General features: G+C 42.2%; 5 protein-coding genes across 5 annotated transcripts; 3 read left to right on the top strand and 2 right to left on the bottom strand.

Moving 5' to 3' along the window:
- Positions 1 to 3,763: 3,763 nt before the first annotated feature.
- EAE97_003834 (uncharacterized protein) lies at positions 3,764 to 7,859 on the top strand (the record flags this gene model as incomplete). Its single annotated transcript, XM_038874346.1, has 2 exons — positions 3,764 to 6,950; positions 7,003 to 7,859. The coding sequence occupies 2 exons, from the start codon at positions 3,764 to 3,766 to the stop codon at positions 7,857 to 7,859; spliced, it is 4,044 nt and encodes a 1,347-aa protein (XP_038734955.1).
- A 1,423-nt stretch (positions 7,860 to 9,282) lies between these two features.
- On the bottom strand, positions 9,283 to 10,359 carry EAE97_003833 (uncharacterized protein; the record flags this gene model as incomplete). The annotated part of the gene is made up of 1 exon (XM_038874345.1): positions 9,283 to 10,359. One exon carries the CDS (start codon positions 10,357 to 10,359, stop codon positions 9,283 to 9,285), a length of 1,077 nt encoding a protein of 358 aa, XP_038734954.1.
- Positions 10,360 to 11,203: 844 nt separating this feature from the next.
- On the top strand, positions 11,204 to 11,719 carry EAE97_003832 (uncharacterized protein; the record flags this gene model as incomplete). Its single annotated transcript, XM_038874344.1, has 2 exons — positions 11,204 to 11,448; positions 11,503 to 11,719. 2 exons carry the CDS (start codon positions 11,204 to 11,206, stop codon positions 11,717 to 11,719), a joined length of 462 nt encoding a protein of 153 aa, XP_038734953.1.
- A 1,859-nt stretch (positions 11,720 to 13,578) lies between these two features.
- On the bottom strand, positions 13,579 to 13,895 carry EAE97_003831 (uncharacterized protein; the record flags this gene model as incomplete). The annotated part of the gene is made up of 3 exons (XM_038874343.1): positions 13,579 to 13,727; positions 13,836 to 13,851; positions 13,875 to 13,895. The coding sequence occupies 3 exons, from the start codon at positions 13,893 to 13,895 to the stop codon at positions 13,579 to 13,581; spliced, it is 186 nt and encodes a 61-aa protein (XP_038734952.1).
- Positions 13,769 to 16,138, top strand: EAE97_003830 (uncharacterized protein). The gene is made up of 2 exons (XM_038874342.1): positions 13,769 to 14,177; positions 14,228 to 16,138. Exons 1-2 carry the CDS (start codon positions 13,952 to 13,954, stop codon positions 14,629 to 14,631), a joined length of 630 nt encoding a protein of 209 aa, XP_038734951.1. The 5' UTR covers positions 13,769 to 13,951; the 3' UTR covers positions 14,632 to 16,138.
- The last annotated feature ends 63 nt before the right edge of the window (positions 16,139 to 16,201 follow it).

Below are 16,201 nucleotides of genomic sequence, written 5' to 3'. Positions count from 1 at the left end.
CTTTCAAGTTGGAAGATAGTATCAATATCACCAGTACCTACTCTAGAAGTCTACCGGAGTTTGCAAGACAGATTGTGAAGATGTTCACTCGTGGTTGATCAGATGATTGAGGATATACTTTGAGTCGTACATCCCTACACTCCCACATCACATACGTTGGATGTGCAAAGGATATTAGATCTCAGCTGAAAATTTCAATGGTGTCAAATTCTATAAAAAAAAGAAAAAACAAACAGAGAAACAACTCAAGACTTTCTGCAGTACTGACGTACCAGATACATAATATAAAAACACATGTGTTCCACAACTACAAGTACGAATCCGCAATACACAAGATCAAATGCTTGTGCTGATCATCTATGTTCTTGCCCAGTGTTCATCAAGCTATTGTATAAATTTTGTTACATAAAGATCTTCTAGATTTGAGATCTTGCTTTGCTTCATTCATATGGTGTTGTCAAGAAAGAATCATCTAATTTTGATTTGGGAAATCCTTTCCTTTTGAATCATACATTTGAGATATCTTCCAATTCGTCTAGATGGTCTTCATTCGTGAGAATAGAAATAAGTGCATGCATTAATTAGTACACCGTCAAGTATACCCGAGGGGGGGGACTCTGATCAATTATCATGCGAGGTTTAACTTCGCGCTTGAAGTATTGGACTGACATTATATATAAAAAAAATAGGAGAGAGAATCTTCTTCACGCCTTCTAGAATGAATATTTACATTTGCCTCCAGCTCCCTTGACACATTCGTCCACTCTTCCAGCATTCATTCCAAAGTTCAGTCCACCTAGATCACAATTTTATGCAACTTACATGAATTTGGCTGCTTGGTCGGTGGCCAAACACACAGGTAGTAGATAATCCCGAGGTCCGTCCTTCAAACGAGAGCAATGAGTCTTTCACCAATCGCATCCAGTTCCGAAAGCCAAGAAACGGACTTGATACGTCCGGATCCCGTTTCCCCGATGTCTACCTACCTGGTCTCCTAGTCTAAAGTACCAAACGGACGTAGACATACGCCGTAGGTGGGAGAAAAGCGAAAAGCTTCAATGGATTGAACTTCCATCCTCCCTAGCTCTTACTTAGTGGGGTAACTAAGATGAGACAGGGGCGGTCGTTTTAACATTGGCTCCCTAAGTACGACGTATTCTCCTGGAAGAGGAGTTCGCTACGAGGTTACCTAGGTTAGTATCCAGATTATCTAGATATTGAATTTGATTAAAACTTTGAATCCTTACCCGGCTTTGGTTTGGTGAGATCAATTGATGATATCGGGACCGAAGATTCATTATTAGATGGAGCACGATCAGATTGAGTTGTTGAACTGAGATGGTACTCAAATGGCTGAATTGGGCAATATTATGTGCATATAAAAGATGGATAAATGGATAAACTGTCGCATGCCGTTATTGATGTGAAGGAATGCGACGGACGTTCGTATGACATGGTGACGATGATGATGATGTGAAGTCAAGTCCAAACGAAGTGTCCAATTAGAAATAGGATCTATACCATTTGACTCATAGCGATTGCGTGGATGAGAACATATGCACGTTGTTTCTATCCTGTCAAACGTCGTGTTTCTTTCCGAAGATGCATGAAATGGTGGGTGGGTGGTTGAACGCTCTGTGTTACCATTGAAAAGCCGTAAAAGGAATGGATTGCGCGGACACGGGATTTTCAGTGGATAGAGATACGGGATAGAAGTAACGGATGTAAGAATGATAATAACGGAGGATGAAAGGACAACGGACATAGAGACGGACGTTCCAAGTTTTGACCTTTTGACAGGATCAACTGCATTATTAGTTGGAGAATGAGTGAGGATTCATACGAGGATTTGTATTTTGACTTGTGAAGAGGTAACGGGCGAATGAGGATAGTCCAAAATCAATAATGAGTAACATCCATCGTCTCATGTCGAAAGTTCCAAGTTCAAACCGGCTTGATCATCAATCGCCGCATCTGTGTCTATATCTCATGTTTTGAGTTGGCTGGCTCGGATTCTCTCCTTCCCTTACTCGGATTGGTTGGTTGGGCTCTGACTCTCCTTTCTTTTAGCCAAATCTTAACTAAGCACGTCCGAGGAGGTAGGTGGGCTGAAGAGGTTGACGAAGTTGATGAGCATACGTAGGTAGGTAGGTAAGGTTAAGCATTTCAATCCGAAGAACCTTGTTCGCAAGAATGGAAATGGTGTATCGATATCACATCTTGACTTTGAGTCGTGAGGGGAAACAACATGCAGATATACGAGGGATACGAGGATAGACATACTCACTGATACAGTAATCTCCAATTTTGAAGGGCAATCATATGGTGGCGTTTCAAAGGACATGGTGAGGAATAGTTTCGATATGAATAGATGAATAGATGATCAGATACCTCCGATTGTAGGGAGGAGTTATGAAAGATTGGTTTTATCATTGGTGAAACAAAACAAAAAGATATCAATTGATTCTGAGGAGAGAGGTAGGTAGGTGAATAGGGAAGAGGGAAGAGGGAAGAGGGAAGAGGGAAGAGGGAAGAGGTAAGAGTAATGTTCCAACGTTCCCAATGCGCATCATGTCTTGATATTACTTACACAATATACTCGAGTCTTGGATGAAGTGTCAATATACTCGTAAACTGGAATACCTCCTCCGGAGTAGTTAATAGTCGTAGCAGGATTAGTCCAGATAGTCCAGATAGTTCAGAGTATATGCAAAATTCGATGCAATTTGTGAATGGAGAAGCCAATTACGAGAAGATCTATCATCTATCATACTTTGTGTGATCATCATACTTCCTCCCTACGATGATACTTTCTACTATCACAGTCGGTAGCTCCCTGATGTCCGACTTTTCTGAAGAATGGGACGTACCAACGACAATGAAACAATGAAGGATCCCACCAAGCACAGCAATGGAGGCAATTCAAGCACTTTACGCAGCATAATTAAGGTTACGAAGATTAACAGATTAACAGATTGCCAGATCACTACCCAGTAGATTACCAGATTTTACTACTCTCCGTACTCGACTCCTCGAAATCTAGTCCTTCCTTCCTTCCTACCAACAGCCAACCTTACCTCAGTCTCTCCAGTCCTTCCAAGATGATAAGTTGTGAGTAGGTGGATGCTTACCCCAGTCATCAACCCAGTCAATCCAGTCAACCTAGCTAAGCCTAGTCATAAACGGGGTTATTGAATCGCCCGCGCCTCGGGATCTAAACATTCCGTGTGAGAGTTATGAAATTATTGACTAATTGAGTAGGACCTACCTAGGTATCTTACCTCCCTCTATATCGATTAAATGGGAAAATACATTTTGGGATGAATGAATAAATAAATAAATAAATAAATATAATAAATATAATATAATCAACCTTCCCGTCCTGTTCACTTTCCTTTCCTTAAGTTCGACTTCATTTCCATTTTGTACTTATTAATCGATTTAACTAACCATCAAAGGTTTCTTCTAATAATATACTCTCTTCGAAAAAACTTATTCGTCTTTTTACTTAATTGCATCAAAGTTCAGTTGTTCCTCAGATAAGATACAATCCTCGGAAACTTCGACAACAGTCTATTTATTGATTGAAGCTTTCTCTCTCTCTCTCTCTCGTCGACACATGAAAGAAGAATAATTACAAGAAACTTTTAGGGTCGCATACACTACCAGCAGTTTACATATATCTTCAACAGAATCCCCATCGAATCGTGTGCACATATTGCCGACTTCTCCGAATCCATAAACTTTATTCAAGCCGCCAATCATGGCTGGCGAATTGTCAGAGAAACCCCAGACCGCGGGGTCGGGGAGTCTGTCATCCAGTAATGGGGGCTCATCCATATCTGAGCATGATTCCACACACAATCAAAAGGTCGGGGGAGGAGAAAAGGTCTTGCCAACGGAAGAGAATGATCTCTCGAAATTAGATACAAACATTATCAAGGTTGCCCCCAATAAGGATGAGGATATCTACGCACATCTTCCTCCTCACGAGGCGGCAATATTAAAACGCCAAGTCGAATTGCCAGAATTATCCTCGGGTGTTGGAAATTTGTATCGCTTCTCGACGACAAATGATATCATTATCATGGCTATCAGCGCCATCTGCAGTATCGCGGCGGGAGCTGCATTACCTTTGATGACGGTTATCTTCGGTCAATTGGCGGGAACCTTTGCAGATTACTTTGCAGGCCAATCTACGAGAGCTGACTTCGATCATACCATTAACCATATGGTTCTCTACTTCATCTACCTAGCCATCGCTGAGTTCACCACCATCTACATTTCGACAGTTGGTTTCATCTACGTCGGTGAACACATCAGTGGAAAGATCAGAGCACAATACTTGGCGGCTTGCTTGCGCATGAACATTGGTTTCTACGATAAATTGGGAAGCGGCGAGATTACCACAAGAATCACCGCTGATACCAATTTGGTTCAAGATGGTATTTCCGAAAAGGTTGGCTTGACGATCAATGCCTTGGCTACATTTTTCACTGCTTTTGTGATCGGTTTCATCAAGTCATGGAAATTGACCCTTATTCTCACATCTACCGTTGCAGCTATCACCGTTATCATGGGAGGAGGCTCCAGGTGGATCGTTAAGTACAGCAAACAATCTCTTGGGTCCTATGCTACCGGAGGATCTATCGCAGAAGAAGTCATTTCATCCATCAGAAATGCCACTGCCTTTGGTACCCAAGACAAACTCGCACGTCAATATGACAAACATCTTGCTGAGGCTGAAAAATATGGCTACAAAACCAAGTTTTCTTTAGCTATCATGGTTGGAGGCATGTTTTTAGTCATCTATCTTAATTATGGTCTAGCCTTCTGGATGGGATCCAGATTCCTTGTCAAGGGAGAGATCACTCTCTCCAACATTCTCACAATTTTGATGTCTATCATGATTGGAGCTTTTGCTTTTGGAAATGTTGCTCCTAATGCCCAGGCTTTCACTACTGCTATTTCCGCTGCCGCGAAGATCTTCAACACCATCGACCGTGTTTCTCCCTTGGATCCAACCTCTACTGAAGGTATCAAACTCGATCACGTAGAGGGAACTGTCGAATTGAAAAACATCAAGCACATCTATCCATCCAGACCTGAGGTCACAATTATGGACGATGTCAGTTTGGTTATCCCTGCTGGTAAAATGACGGCTCTTGTCGGTGCATCTGGGTCTGGAAAAAGTACTATTGTGGGTTTGGTGGAGAGATTCTACGATCCCGTTGGTGGCCAGGTTTTGATTGATGGACATGATGTTAGTACTTTGAATTTGCGATGGTTACGACAACAGATTTCCTTAGTCAGCCAGGAACCTACATTATTTGGAACCAGTATCTTTGAAAACATTCGACATGGACTTATCGGAACCAAGTTTGAACATGAAAACGAAGAACGTCAAAGAGAATTGGTTATTGAAGCTTCCAAGATGGCCAATGCACATGACTTTGTTAGCGCTTTACCAGAAGGATACGAGACAAATGTTGGGGAAAGAGCTAGTTTACTCTCTGGAGGTCAAAAGCAACGTATTGCCATTGCAAGAGCTATGGTCAGCGACCCAAAGATTCTCCTACTCGATGAAGCTACTTCCGCTCTTGACACAAAATCTGAAGGTGTTGTACAAGCCGCTCTTGAGGTCGCTGCCGAAGGACGAACCACTATTACAATCGCTCATAGACTTTCCACCATCAAGGACGCTGACAACATTGTTGTCATGACTGAAGGACGCATCGTGGAACAAGGAACCCACAACGATTTACTTGCTCGACAAGGTGCTTACTATAGATTGATCGAAGCGCAAAAGATTGCTGAAACCAAAGAAATGTCTGCTGAGGAAGAGGCGGAGATTGACGCCAAAGATGATCAGCTCGTACGCAAAATGTCTAACAAGGTCGGAGGAATTGAATACACTGAGGATCCAGATGACAAGAATATCCTCAACAAGTTAATGCGAACATTGACAGAAAAATCCCAGTCCTCTCTCGCACTTCAAGGCAAGATCTCCCCTTCTGAACAACATGATTCATTGTGGACGTTGATTAAGTTGATTGCTTCGTTCAACAAAACTGAATGGAGACTGATGTTGGTCGGTTTGTTCTTTTCCATCATCTGCGGTGGAGGTAATCCAACTCAAGCCGTGTTCTTCGCCAAGAATATCATTTCGCTTTCCTATCCCGTTATTCCTGCCAATTTCCATACAATCAGGCACGATGTCGATTTCTGGTCTTTGATGTACCTTATGTTGGCATTTGTTCAATTCATTGCATTCTGTGGTCAGGGTATTGCTTTTGCTTTCTGCTCAGAGAGACTCATCCACAGAGTCCGTGACCGTGCGTTCCGTACGATGCTCCGCCAGGATATTCAATACTTCGATCGGGAAGAACACACTGCAGGTGCTCTCACATCATTCTTGAGTACTGAGACTACTCACGTTGCAGGTTTATCTGGAGTCACCTTGGGTACGCTCTTGACAGTCATTACTACTCTTATCGCTGCATGCGCGCTCTCTCTCGCTATTGCTTGGAAGTTGGCACTTGTGTGTATCGCTACTATTCCTGTTTTACTTGGTTGTGGTTTCTTTAGATTCTGGCTCTTGGCTAGATTCCAACAAAGAGCGAAGAAAGCATATGAGAAGAGTGCTAGTTATGCTTGTGAAGCTACTGGTGCTATCCGAACAGTTGCATCCTTGACTAGAGAAGACGATGTCCTCGCTCACTATACCGATTCTCTCAAGGCTCAAGAACAAAAGAGTCTGAGGTCAATTTTGAAGTCTTCGTTGCTTTATGCTGCATCTCAATCTCTGATGTTCCTCTGTGTTGCACTTGGATTTTGGTATGGTGGCCAACGCATTGCCAACAAGGAGTACACTATGTTCCAATTCTTCGTCTGTTTTTCGGCTGTCGTCTTTGGTGCCCAATCTGCTGGAACCATCTTTTCCTTCGCACGTAAGTTATTCTATCTATTTATCATCTAAAATATCAAGCTAATAAATCGTAGCGGACATGGGTAAAGCCAAGCAAGCCGCCCAGGAACTCAAGATTCTCTTTGATCTCAAACCCACCATTGACTCTTGGTCTGACGACGGAGAGCGTATGGAGTCCATGGAAGGATATGTTGAATTCCGTGATGTTCATTTCCGCTACCCCACTCGTCCGGAACAGCCAGTTCTCCGTGGTCTTGACCTTCAAGTCAAGCCTGGACAATACGTTGCTTTGGTTGGTGCCTCCGGTTGCGGTAAATCCACCACCATCGCTCTTCTCGAACGTTTCTATGATCCTCTCGTTGGCGGTATCTACGTCGATGGCAAGGAAATTTCCACTTTGAATATCAACGATTACCGCTCGCACATTGCTCTCGTATCTCAAGAACCAACCCTTTACCAAGGCACAATCCGTGAGAATATGCTTCTTGGAGCCGATCGCGAAGATGTTCCCGATTCCGAAATCGAGTTCGCATGTCGTGAAGCTAATATCTACGATTTCATCATGTCACTTCCGGATGGATTTTCTACAATCGTTGGTTCTAAAGGAAGCATGTTGTCTGGTGGTCAGAAACAAAGAATTGCTATCGCTCGTGCTCTACTTCGTGATCCCAAAATCTTGTTGTTGGATGAGGCTACCAGTGCTTTGGATTCGGAGAGTGAACATGTTGTGCAAGCAGCATTGGATAAGGCGGCAAAGGGAAGAACTACAATTGCTGTTGCGCATAGATTGAGTACAATTCAAAAGGCGGATTGTATCTATGTTTTCGATCAAGGAAGAGTTGTAGAGAGTGGTACACATACAGAACTTATTCACAAGGGAGGTAGATACTCGGAGTTGGTCAACTTGCAGAGTCTGGGAAGACATAAGTAAAGGAATCATGGGACTTTGGGAGAGAAAGGGAATGTTTGATATGGAAAAGAGATTTGAACTTTTTTGAAATGCATATTAATGGTTGCAGATGTGATCAGCGTTACGCAGAGATACCTCATGGGAGTTTTCACCTCTTTTTAAATTTCTAATGGGGTCATGAGACCATAGATAGAAAAGGGTCTTTTTTTTTCGGCAATGCCATGGCGTTTTTGGGGTGAGGGTGGGCCGGGGGATTATATTAGGCTTGAGCTTCATGGCTTGATATAAGATGGGATTGGAATTTGACTATAGATTTGGAGATGCAGATGATAGATAGGGAGAAAGAGATGATTGGAAACATGGATTGATTGATTGATTCATGATGGGATGGGATCGAATGGAATGGAATGTGGGGAGGATAGAAATGTATCTGATGATATCACACTACTCACTACTTTTTTTACATAGTATAGAATAGAATCAAATGAAAATATCTTCTCTTTATAAATTGGTGCATAGATGTATGTGTATGCCTGTGTGATTTGGTGGATGGTGATTTGGTGATGATGATGATGATGATGATGATGATGAAGAATTACTAACAATTAAGTCATCGATAGGTATACATAGATAGTTTCGGAGAGTCATCAACTTACTCACCAAGGTTAGTTACCTCATCTAAAAACGGAAATGGAGACGGAGATTCAAAATACAAGACGTGACAAGCAGGATTTGATGGATATTCCGGTGTTGTGTTTGTGTTCTGAGTGAGAGCAGAGTAGAGCAGATTCGAAAGATGAAAGATTGTGAAAGAGTCTGAAGGAGTCTTATGCGAGTTTTAGATTTGAGATGGGGTGGAGTGGATGGGATGGGGAGTGGATTTATTCTGGATTCTGGATTCTTTGGGAGGTCGGGGGTTGAGGGTGATGGTTGGTGATAAAACACTATAATACTATATAAAACTCAATCGATCATCTCATCCTCGAGAACAGGAGAATTTTATCACATCTAGAGAAAGAGAAAGAGAGAGAGAGAGAGAGAGAAAGAGAAAGAGAGAGAGAGATCCGGAATGGAATATCCATCTTTCATCTAATATCAAATCAACTACAGAGAAAATTCAAAGTGCGATCTGTTAAATACGTCAATACCTACATTAAGCTGCTTAGTATTTATTGATGGATCAGAATATCATCTATCATATAATTCATCAATTAAAAGCGAGCTCCAGATATCCAGCTGGTTGCTCACAAGTTACTAGTTCAATCCCACTTCGAATCTCACATCTAGTTCAAATCGCTATATAGTATATACAAGAACCATTTTTTTCTTCAATTCTCCTTCTACACCTTACAACTCACTTCCATACCTCAGTATAAAATCTCCAAATCCCTCTTCCCAATCCCCTCTACTCACCAATTCCTATCTTTATAACTCCTCACCCCCATCAATATTCCCCCCCCATCCCCTCCCCCCCTCTCCTCCAAAACCTCCTCCAAATATCAAAATTCACTCGATCCCTCTCTTCCATCCTCTCCATCCTCTCCATCGCCCTCCTCAGTTCCTCCACTTCCCTCACAAAAATCATCGTATGTCTTTTCTGCACGCCCATTCCCGCTTTGATTCTTCCTTCATATTTGTATGGAGTCGTTTTCGTTCGTTTGATCTCTGCTCTTTCTTTGGTGGTTAATCCCATTGTGTTCTCTTTGTCGTATGGTTTTTGTGTTCTGTGGTCTGTAGATTGAGATGCGTGAGGGGTGTGAGATGGATAGAGAGGATTATAAGTATCGGGAATTGGATTTTCTCGTCCATCGTCTGTATAGATCGATTCCTCATACATCGAAGACCATTCTCCCTCCCCCTCATCGTCCCCTTTCCCAACTACCATGCCCGGTCTGATTATACCATTATCTTTAACCCCCCTCTCTTGCCTCACAGACCTCGCAATCGATCTCATAGATTTCTGATCCCATTCTCTTCCACCCCTAATAACACTTTTCGCATAACCTTCCTCCTCATCTCTACCCCATCCCACCCCGCTATCAAAAGACATACTTCTCGAGTACCTCGACTCCGAGTATCCCGAAAAGTCACTCCTCCTTCTATCACTCGCTCTAATATCCTTTGAAAAATACGCCGGATCCGGGATTGTAGGTAAAGGTTTCTTATCTAATTTTTCATTCCTTCGAGAGTAGTATTGCGAAGAGTCAGATTGCCGCCTCCCATTTAATCTCAGGAATCTATTCCTCAATATAGAATTCTGGATACGGGAAGAAAGAAGGAGGATGTCGATTAAAGCTATAATGAGAAAGATGGTGGCAGCAACTGCGACTATTATGCCGATGATATAACCTGGGTCCAAACCTTTTGCTGGAGAGGCAATGAGATGAGGTTCAAGGTCGGGAGCACTTGTGGATGACGTTGTGGAGGGGATATTATTACTACTTTTCGTTCCATCATTATTTGAAGATTGAGGTATGCCGAATGGACTATCCTGACTCTGATCTTCGTCTCTTTTATTCATGTTGCTTTTAAGAATTTTAAAAGGAAATCTATATCCTCCATCTAGCATCGCAGAAAGAAAACATTAGAAAATTGATGAGTCGTTAGCTAGCCCATCAAGGGCGCTTCGCACAGTGAACAAGAAAAGAAAAATTAAGTGAAGGAAAAGATGCAAAAGTCAACAGGTCAATCAATAGACTACGACGACAGACAAACTTATTGATTCCATCCATCTCGCACTTCTTACCGTATCGGTCAGTGCTAACGAGAAGCAAAGTAAAAATACAATTCTCCCACCAAATACACGAACCATAATGCACTTTCATTATTCAACACTCCACGTAAGAAGTCTTTAATGCAGTTCTATATAGAGGTTCGTTATGGGACGAAAACCTACTATTCAAACAAGAAACGAAACATTTTGTGAGAGAGATCGGAAATTTTATATCTGACAGGTGGAATTTAATTCGTCTGTGAACGCTTTGGCATGAATACATGAGATGCTAAACTGTTTGAGAAGGACCTTGCCTCTCAAAATTCGTCGAGGGAACCATGCACCGGAATGCACAGACTCCGCCTTATCCGCTCTGTCAGCAAATAAGAGGGGTCCAAAGATCAAGACGACTGTGCACTATCATGCAATAAGTGATAATATCATGCTATTATACTGTGTTGCTACAGACACGATGGGTTTCGAACGGTCTGTGTTTTGTGGGCGAGACCTATGTGTGGTGGAACCTTTTTCAGGATAGCTTTTCACTATCCGCACAAGAATATTTGCTTATCCATCCTCGAAGTTTCTCAAAAAACGACCCTCTCGTTGGCTTTTTGCAATAATTTTATACCAAATATCGACAATAATCGAGATGCCTAATAGAACATCCTTTCAATTTCGACCCATGCGTTCAAATCAGTCCACTTGTTCAAATCAAGGTGGTCGATATGAGTCAACTGGTAACAACGGCGCGCGACACGATTTGAACATGAGATCTACCGTAGATACGAATCTTACGAGATCCTTTTCTGTTAGCAGTGAAATAGTTATGCAGAGGAAATTATCACAAAAGAACAAATTCTTCAAGCAATATGGCATTGTACCATACTCAGCAAAGTATACACAGCAACATATATATCGAAGCAAAGATGGAATGCTAATGTTATAAAGCACTGAGCAGAACGAGGAAAACAGTATGACATGGCGAAGTCAGCCAATAAGAAAAGGGACCGCATGGTTCAATGGAATGAGGAAGAGCAAACCAGTTGGTAGCCTTATTACTCTGAAAGACACCTCCATTGGACTGCTCCGTTCTGGTCGTGAATCTCCTCGCGGATACGCAAAGATGTTCGATGGGAATATTTCGAGATCAAGTATTGAACAATAACATGGCTAGCTGAGTTGGAATCAAACTCGCCCAAGCAATAATGTTTGTACACTGTCCTAGCATCAAATATATCGTCACTAACAGAGTACAGGAGGATGCCACATATCGATTTCGTGGCAGTACATCCCGAGTCCCGATACAATTGACATTTGTTTGTTTGATACCAGGAGTTCGGCGGTTTGTGTGTTTTGAATTGGTGTGTGATTTATGTGCATCGTCCGACAACTGGCGGAGAGGACGAAGGTTAGACAGTTAGATAATAATTGACTAGAACGATCAAAGTAAGATATCGGGAATTTTCAAAACCAGTGCAATTTCAAAGCGACAAGTGCTCGAGCTTTGAGACGTACTGATGGTGAAACGTCTGATGGTTTGTTCAAAATTCAAACATAGCGAGTTGTCTGTGCAACTACGGTATTTAGGAATCGAAAGTGAACCTCAACAACAATACCGATAAATATTTTTTTGCAGAAGAATCACTTCGTACCCAAAGATACCAACATCAAGTTGATTTGACATGTGAAATTAACTCAAGGTCGACATTCCAATATCCTGCTTCTTCGCGCACGTTGCTCGGGCTTCTCCGTGAGCCCTAAATTATTTCGGTCAGCTAACACAGACTGTAACTGTAGATCAGGTACAAGCAATGTAACAACTCATTATGCGCGATCGTATTCGACGAAAACTCGTATGCTCTCTTCATCCAAGATTAACATCTTTCTAGTAATCACAACCGTCATTAAAGTCCAATGCCATAGTATGTAAATTAATACTGTTCAGAAGTTGACAAATGATCGTAGATCTCAGTTGCAATTATATAATAGAAACTAAAAGGTCGTATGATACCTTCTTGACTCGATAAGAATCTCTTCTAGTTTACACTTAGCAACTAGGATGATTTCCGACTCGATTTCTGAAAACGAAGATTTGATTCGTGCCGTGAATAGAAATCAACACAATATGTTAGGACCCCGGCACAGGATTTTCATTAGGGATCTGTTGAGATTTCCGAAAGTGTACACTTGCACAGACTTAGGACCGATTGATTGTTGGTGGTGGTGGTGAATCTTTTCCTTCAATTTAATTTGCCAAACAACATTGAGGGGTTTTACTTTCAGTCTCTTTTGTCCTTGTCAGCTTCAACCAGACTCTTGTTTATGTATGTACGCTGCGAAGCCTTGCTTCAAAAACTTAATGTCAAATCTTTGGTATTCGGATGACTGCATACATTCGGAGAATATTCTTGTAGCAAAAATGCTACGAAGGGGGAAGAAGGGGGATTTTTCCTCGAGAGAAGCAACAGCTTAAATTCGGAAGTTCGATAGGAAAAAGTGATCCAGAAGCTTTGGTGGCTCGAGTGGCTTGAGTGGTAACTTCTTACTTGCAAGTAAGATCAGATGTCAAAAAGATGTCTTCCTCGGTATCGGGAGAAACTTGCCGATATGGTTAGTAAAGTGTAGTGTAGTAAAGGTTGGTTGGCGTATTACCCCAGACTGTGCATAATCATCCTTGTCATACCCCAGAATCTCCAGACTTTGCCCCAATCAAATTGAGTCCAATAAATATTCCCGCCTCTAAATTTTTCGTAGTAAAATATGAGGAATACGAACTTTGAATATTGGCCACAATTGAAATAGTTGAAATAGGAGGTGCCATTGGAAGGCTCTTTCGGCAGTAAATGTTAGTAATGTCGTTCCTGCATCACAATGAGAAGTTGCCTCTTAAATTTGATTGATCGATTGTTAGCCATGTCCAATCACTGCGATACATTGCCCTAAGTATGTAACACTTGCTATATCTTTAGTGGACATGTTGAACACCCCCTTGCCGTAATTCAAGCTCTCTGGAGCTTGTTGATCCTACTTTTCGATCGAACAGCGTTCTCCGCACAAGTGGCCGGGTTTCTCCAAGCTGACTCGATACCCTGTTTGTCGCTCGTTGGCACCATTGACGGGTATTGCTACAAAATAGGAAACGAGTTGTTGGTTGTCTCTTGGCTGGTCATTTACTACAGAGTGTGGAGTAATTAGACATTATAGAATATCTTCCTAAATTGACTCTCGTATTAGACTTGTTCACAGATATATAAGTGCGGTCATCTGCAGTTCTGGGTTACTTACTTCTCCAACCGTCTTTCAAAATCAAACATCAAGACTCTCTGTATATCTTCAATCATTTTTGTTGCCAACCACTCGTTTTTAAGGCAATCCTTATACCAAAGTAACCGTCAAAATGCAATTCACTATCGTCTCAGTCTTGGCTCTTGCCAGCTTAGCTCTCGCTCAAGACAGCGGAATTCCAGCTTGCGCACAATCTTGTATTGATGATGCAGTTAAATCAAAGACCACCTGTGGAGCTACTGATAAAGCTTGCCAATGTCTACCTGACAACGTCTCGAGTATTCAAAACGCTGCTACAACCTGTGTCATCAGTTCTTGTGGTATCACCGTCGCTTTGAGTAAGTAGTATATTTTGAGCTTCAAATCGATCCAACTGACTTCAGTTTAGCCGTTCCAGCTGCCGCTGCTGCCGCATGTTCTGCTCTTCCAGCCTCATCTGCTGCACCAACTTCTGCTAGCTCTGCTAGCGCTGCTCCATCTTCTTCGGCCGTCAAAACCAGCAGCTCTGCTGCCGCTCCTTCTTCATCCGCTGCCGAGTCGTCACCTGTTGTCTCTTCCACTGCTGCCTCCACTCCCGTCTCTTCCCAAGCCTCAACTCCAGTATCATCTGTTGTCGCCACCACAGTCACCTCGGGCGTAGCTGCACCAAGTAGTGGCTCTGGTTCCAACGCCACCGCTACTGGTCCATCACCTACCTCATCAACAGTCCCTTATACCGGCGCTGGGGCCCAAGTTAAAGCTAGCTTTGCAGGTGCTCTTGTTCTCGGTGTCGCCGCTGTCTTTGCCTTCTAAGTGATCGGGTCAATGATAAGGATATGAAGGATGTAATAATGATGGAATGTTAAGGTTTGGAGGGCTTGGAGAGTTTGGAATAGGGTCTGGAAGCTGGAAGCTGGAAAAGGAAATGAGATTGATGTGTATGACCGCTGGGTGTTTAAAATTAATTCTTCCCGCTTAATATTGTAATGGCTTACCATTTTAACTACACCACAAAATCAATGCATTTGAAAACAACTATGCATCTTGTTGTGCATTCTTCAATGTGCTGAGATAAAGCGGAAACGTGTAAAGAAAGAACCAAATGAGTCTTAGAAATGGGAATCATATGTACTTTATATTTCTGCGTCGAGGTCCAGGGATCAATCACGCAAGAAACCATATCGATGGCGATGAAATCGAGTTATCTCTGGAGGGGGATATTCCCTTCAGCATTTATCAATCCCATATCAAAAAGCCTCGATATTTCCTATAATAAAATCAGCCCTTTTCGGTAGAAGCGGTTGTGACTGTAATATTACCATCTTGGAGCTTCTCGATGCTTGCTTCGGTGATACAAAATGGAAAACGTTGTGAAGATAAGGAGGATAAGGTATTACTGCGCTAGGCCCAATGAAGCCTTAGTGGACAGTCACCTGTTTCCTACTCACCAACAATATTCTCAACCCTCATTCACCAGTAATTTTGTGATTTATTCCTGCGATGTACCGGAAATCTCAAAAAGTGGCACTAAGTGAAGCAAAAAGAGAAGGCCATTTCACAGCTCCTAGCCTTATCGTGAGATGCTTTTGTCACCCCATCATCATATACAAAGCATCAAAACGACGGACCTATCAATGCTACACTTTGATGATAGCAGAATAAGACTCTGCATTCTTACTCGTCGGCTAACACTTCGTTTACCTGATGGCTTGCGTTTGGTCCCGTGCAGACCTCAATTTATCATTAGAGAAGTTAATCTTGGGTCAATGAGCAGAAACTCTGTTGTGGCAGGAGCTTTGGTGGTAAGAATTGCTTCAATCACATATACGATCACTCCCAATATACAGACTAAAGGAACGAATTCGTTCTGTCACCAAATCGATGCGTCGATATATTCGACAACCTTAGGAGCTCCACAGCAGAAACTTGATTCCAAGGTCTTCTGTTGTTTGGCTCACAAGTCCGTGGAATGATAGGGTAATTCTTGAAGAGACGGAGGTAAGACATCTACAGAGATCATCATTTTGGAATTTTGGTGCCCTTGACAATACATAGTATCAAGCTCATGATAATATCAAAAGACTGGATAGCTCTGACCTATAGCTTAAGCTTTTTTTGTTAATCGTTGAACATGCTCAGATATAGCCTTTGCATCCTCATGTTCTGTTAACTCTCCCTCTATTTCATTGCATGGAAGGAGATGTAAGCCTTGTAAGATACATCATGCCGTCTTTTTGCTCTCTCTATTGTTTATGGTTTCTCCGGAACTCTCTGTGGTATTCCAGATACTTCTACTGATTTGTCCCTCGTTCGCAAGTGCGAAAAATTACGAGACTGCATATCAATGTTTCAAATCATAAAGCTATACAGTTCAATAGCTGTG

Source organism: Botrytis byssoidea (assembly GCF_014898295.1).
Source record: "Botrytis byssoidea strain MUCL 94 chromosome Unknown BBYS_006, whole genome shotgun sequence".
Taxonomy (NCBI): Eukaryota; Fungi; Ascomycota; class Leotiomycetes; order Helotiales; family Sclerotiniaceae; genus Botrytis; species Botrytis byssoidea.
The sequence above is the reverse complement of the archived record's forward strand: the minus strand, read 5'-3'. Positions and strand labels throughout refer to the sequence as shown.

What these genes read in the sequence shown, in the direction of transcription:
- EAE97_003830 (XM_038874342.1), top strand. Translation starts at nt 13,952, where the DNA reads ATGCAATTCACTATCGTCTCAGTCTTGGCTCTTGCCAGCTTAGCTCTC. An exon ending in TGGTATCACCGTCGCTTTGA is followed by an intron (nt 14,178 to 14,227) that starts GTAAGTAGTATA and finishes ACTTCAGTTTAG; the next exon opens with CCGTTCCAGCTGCCGCTGCT.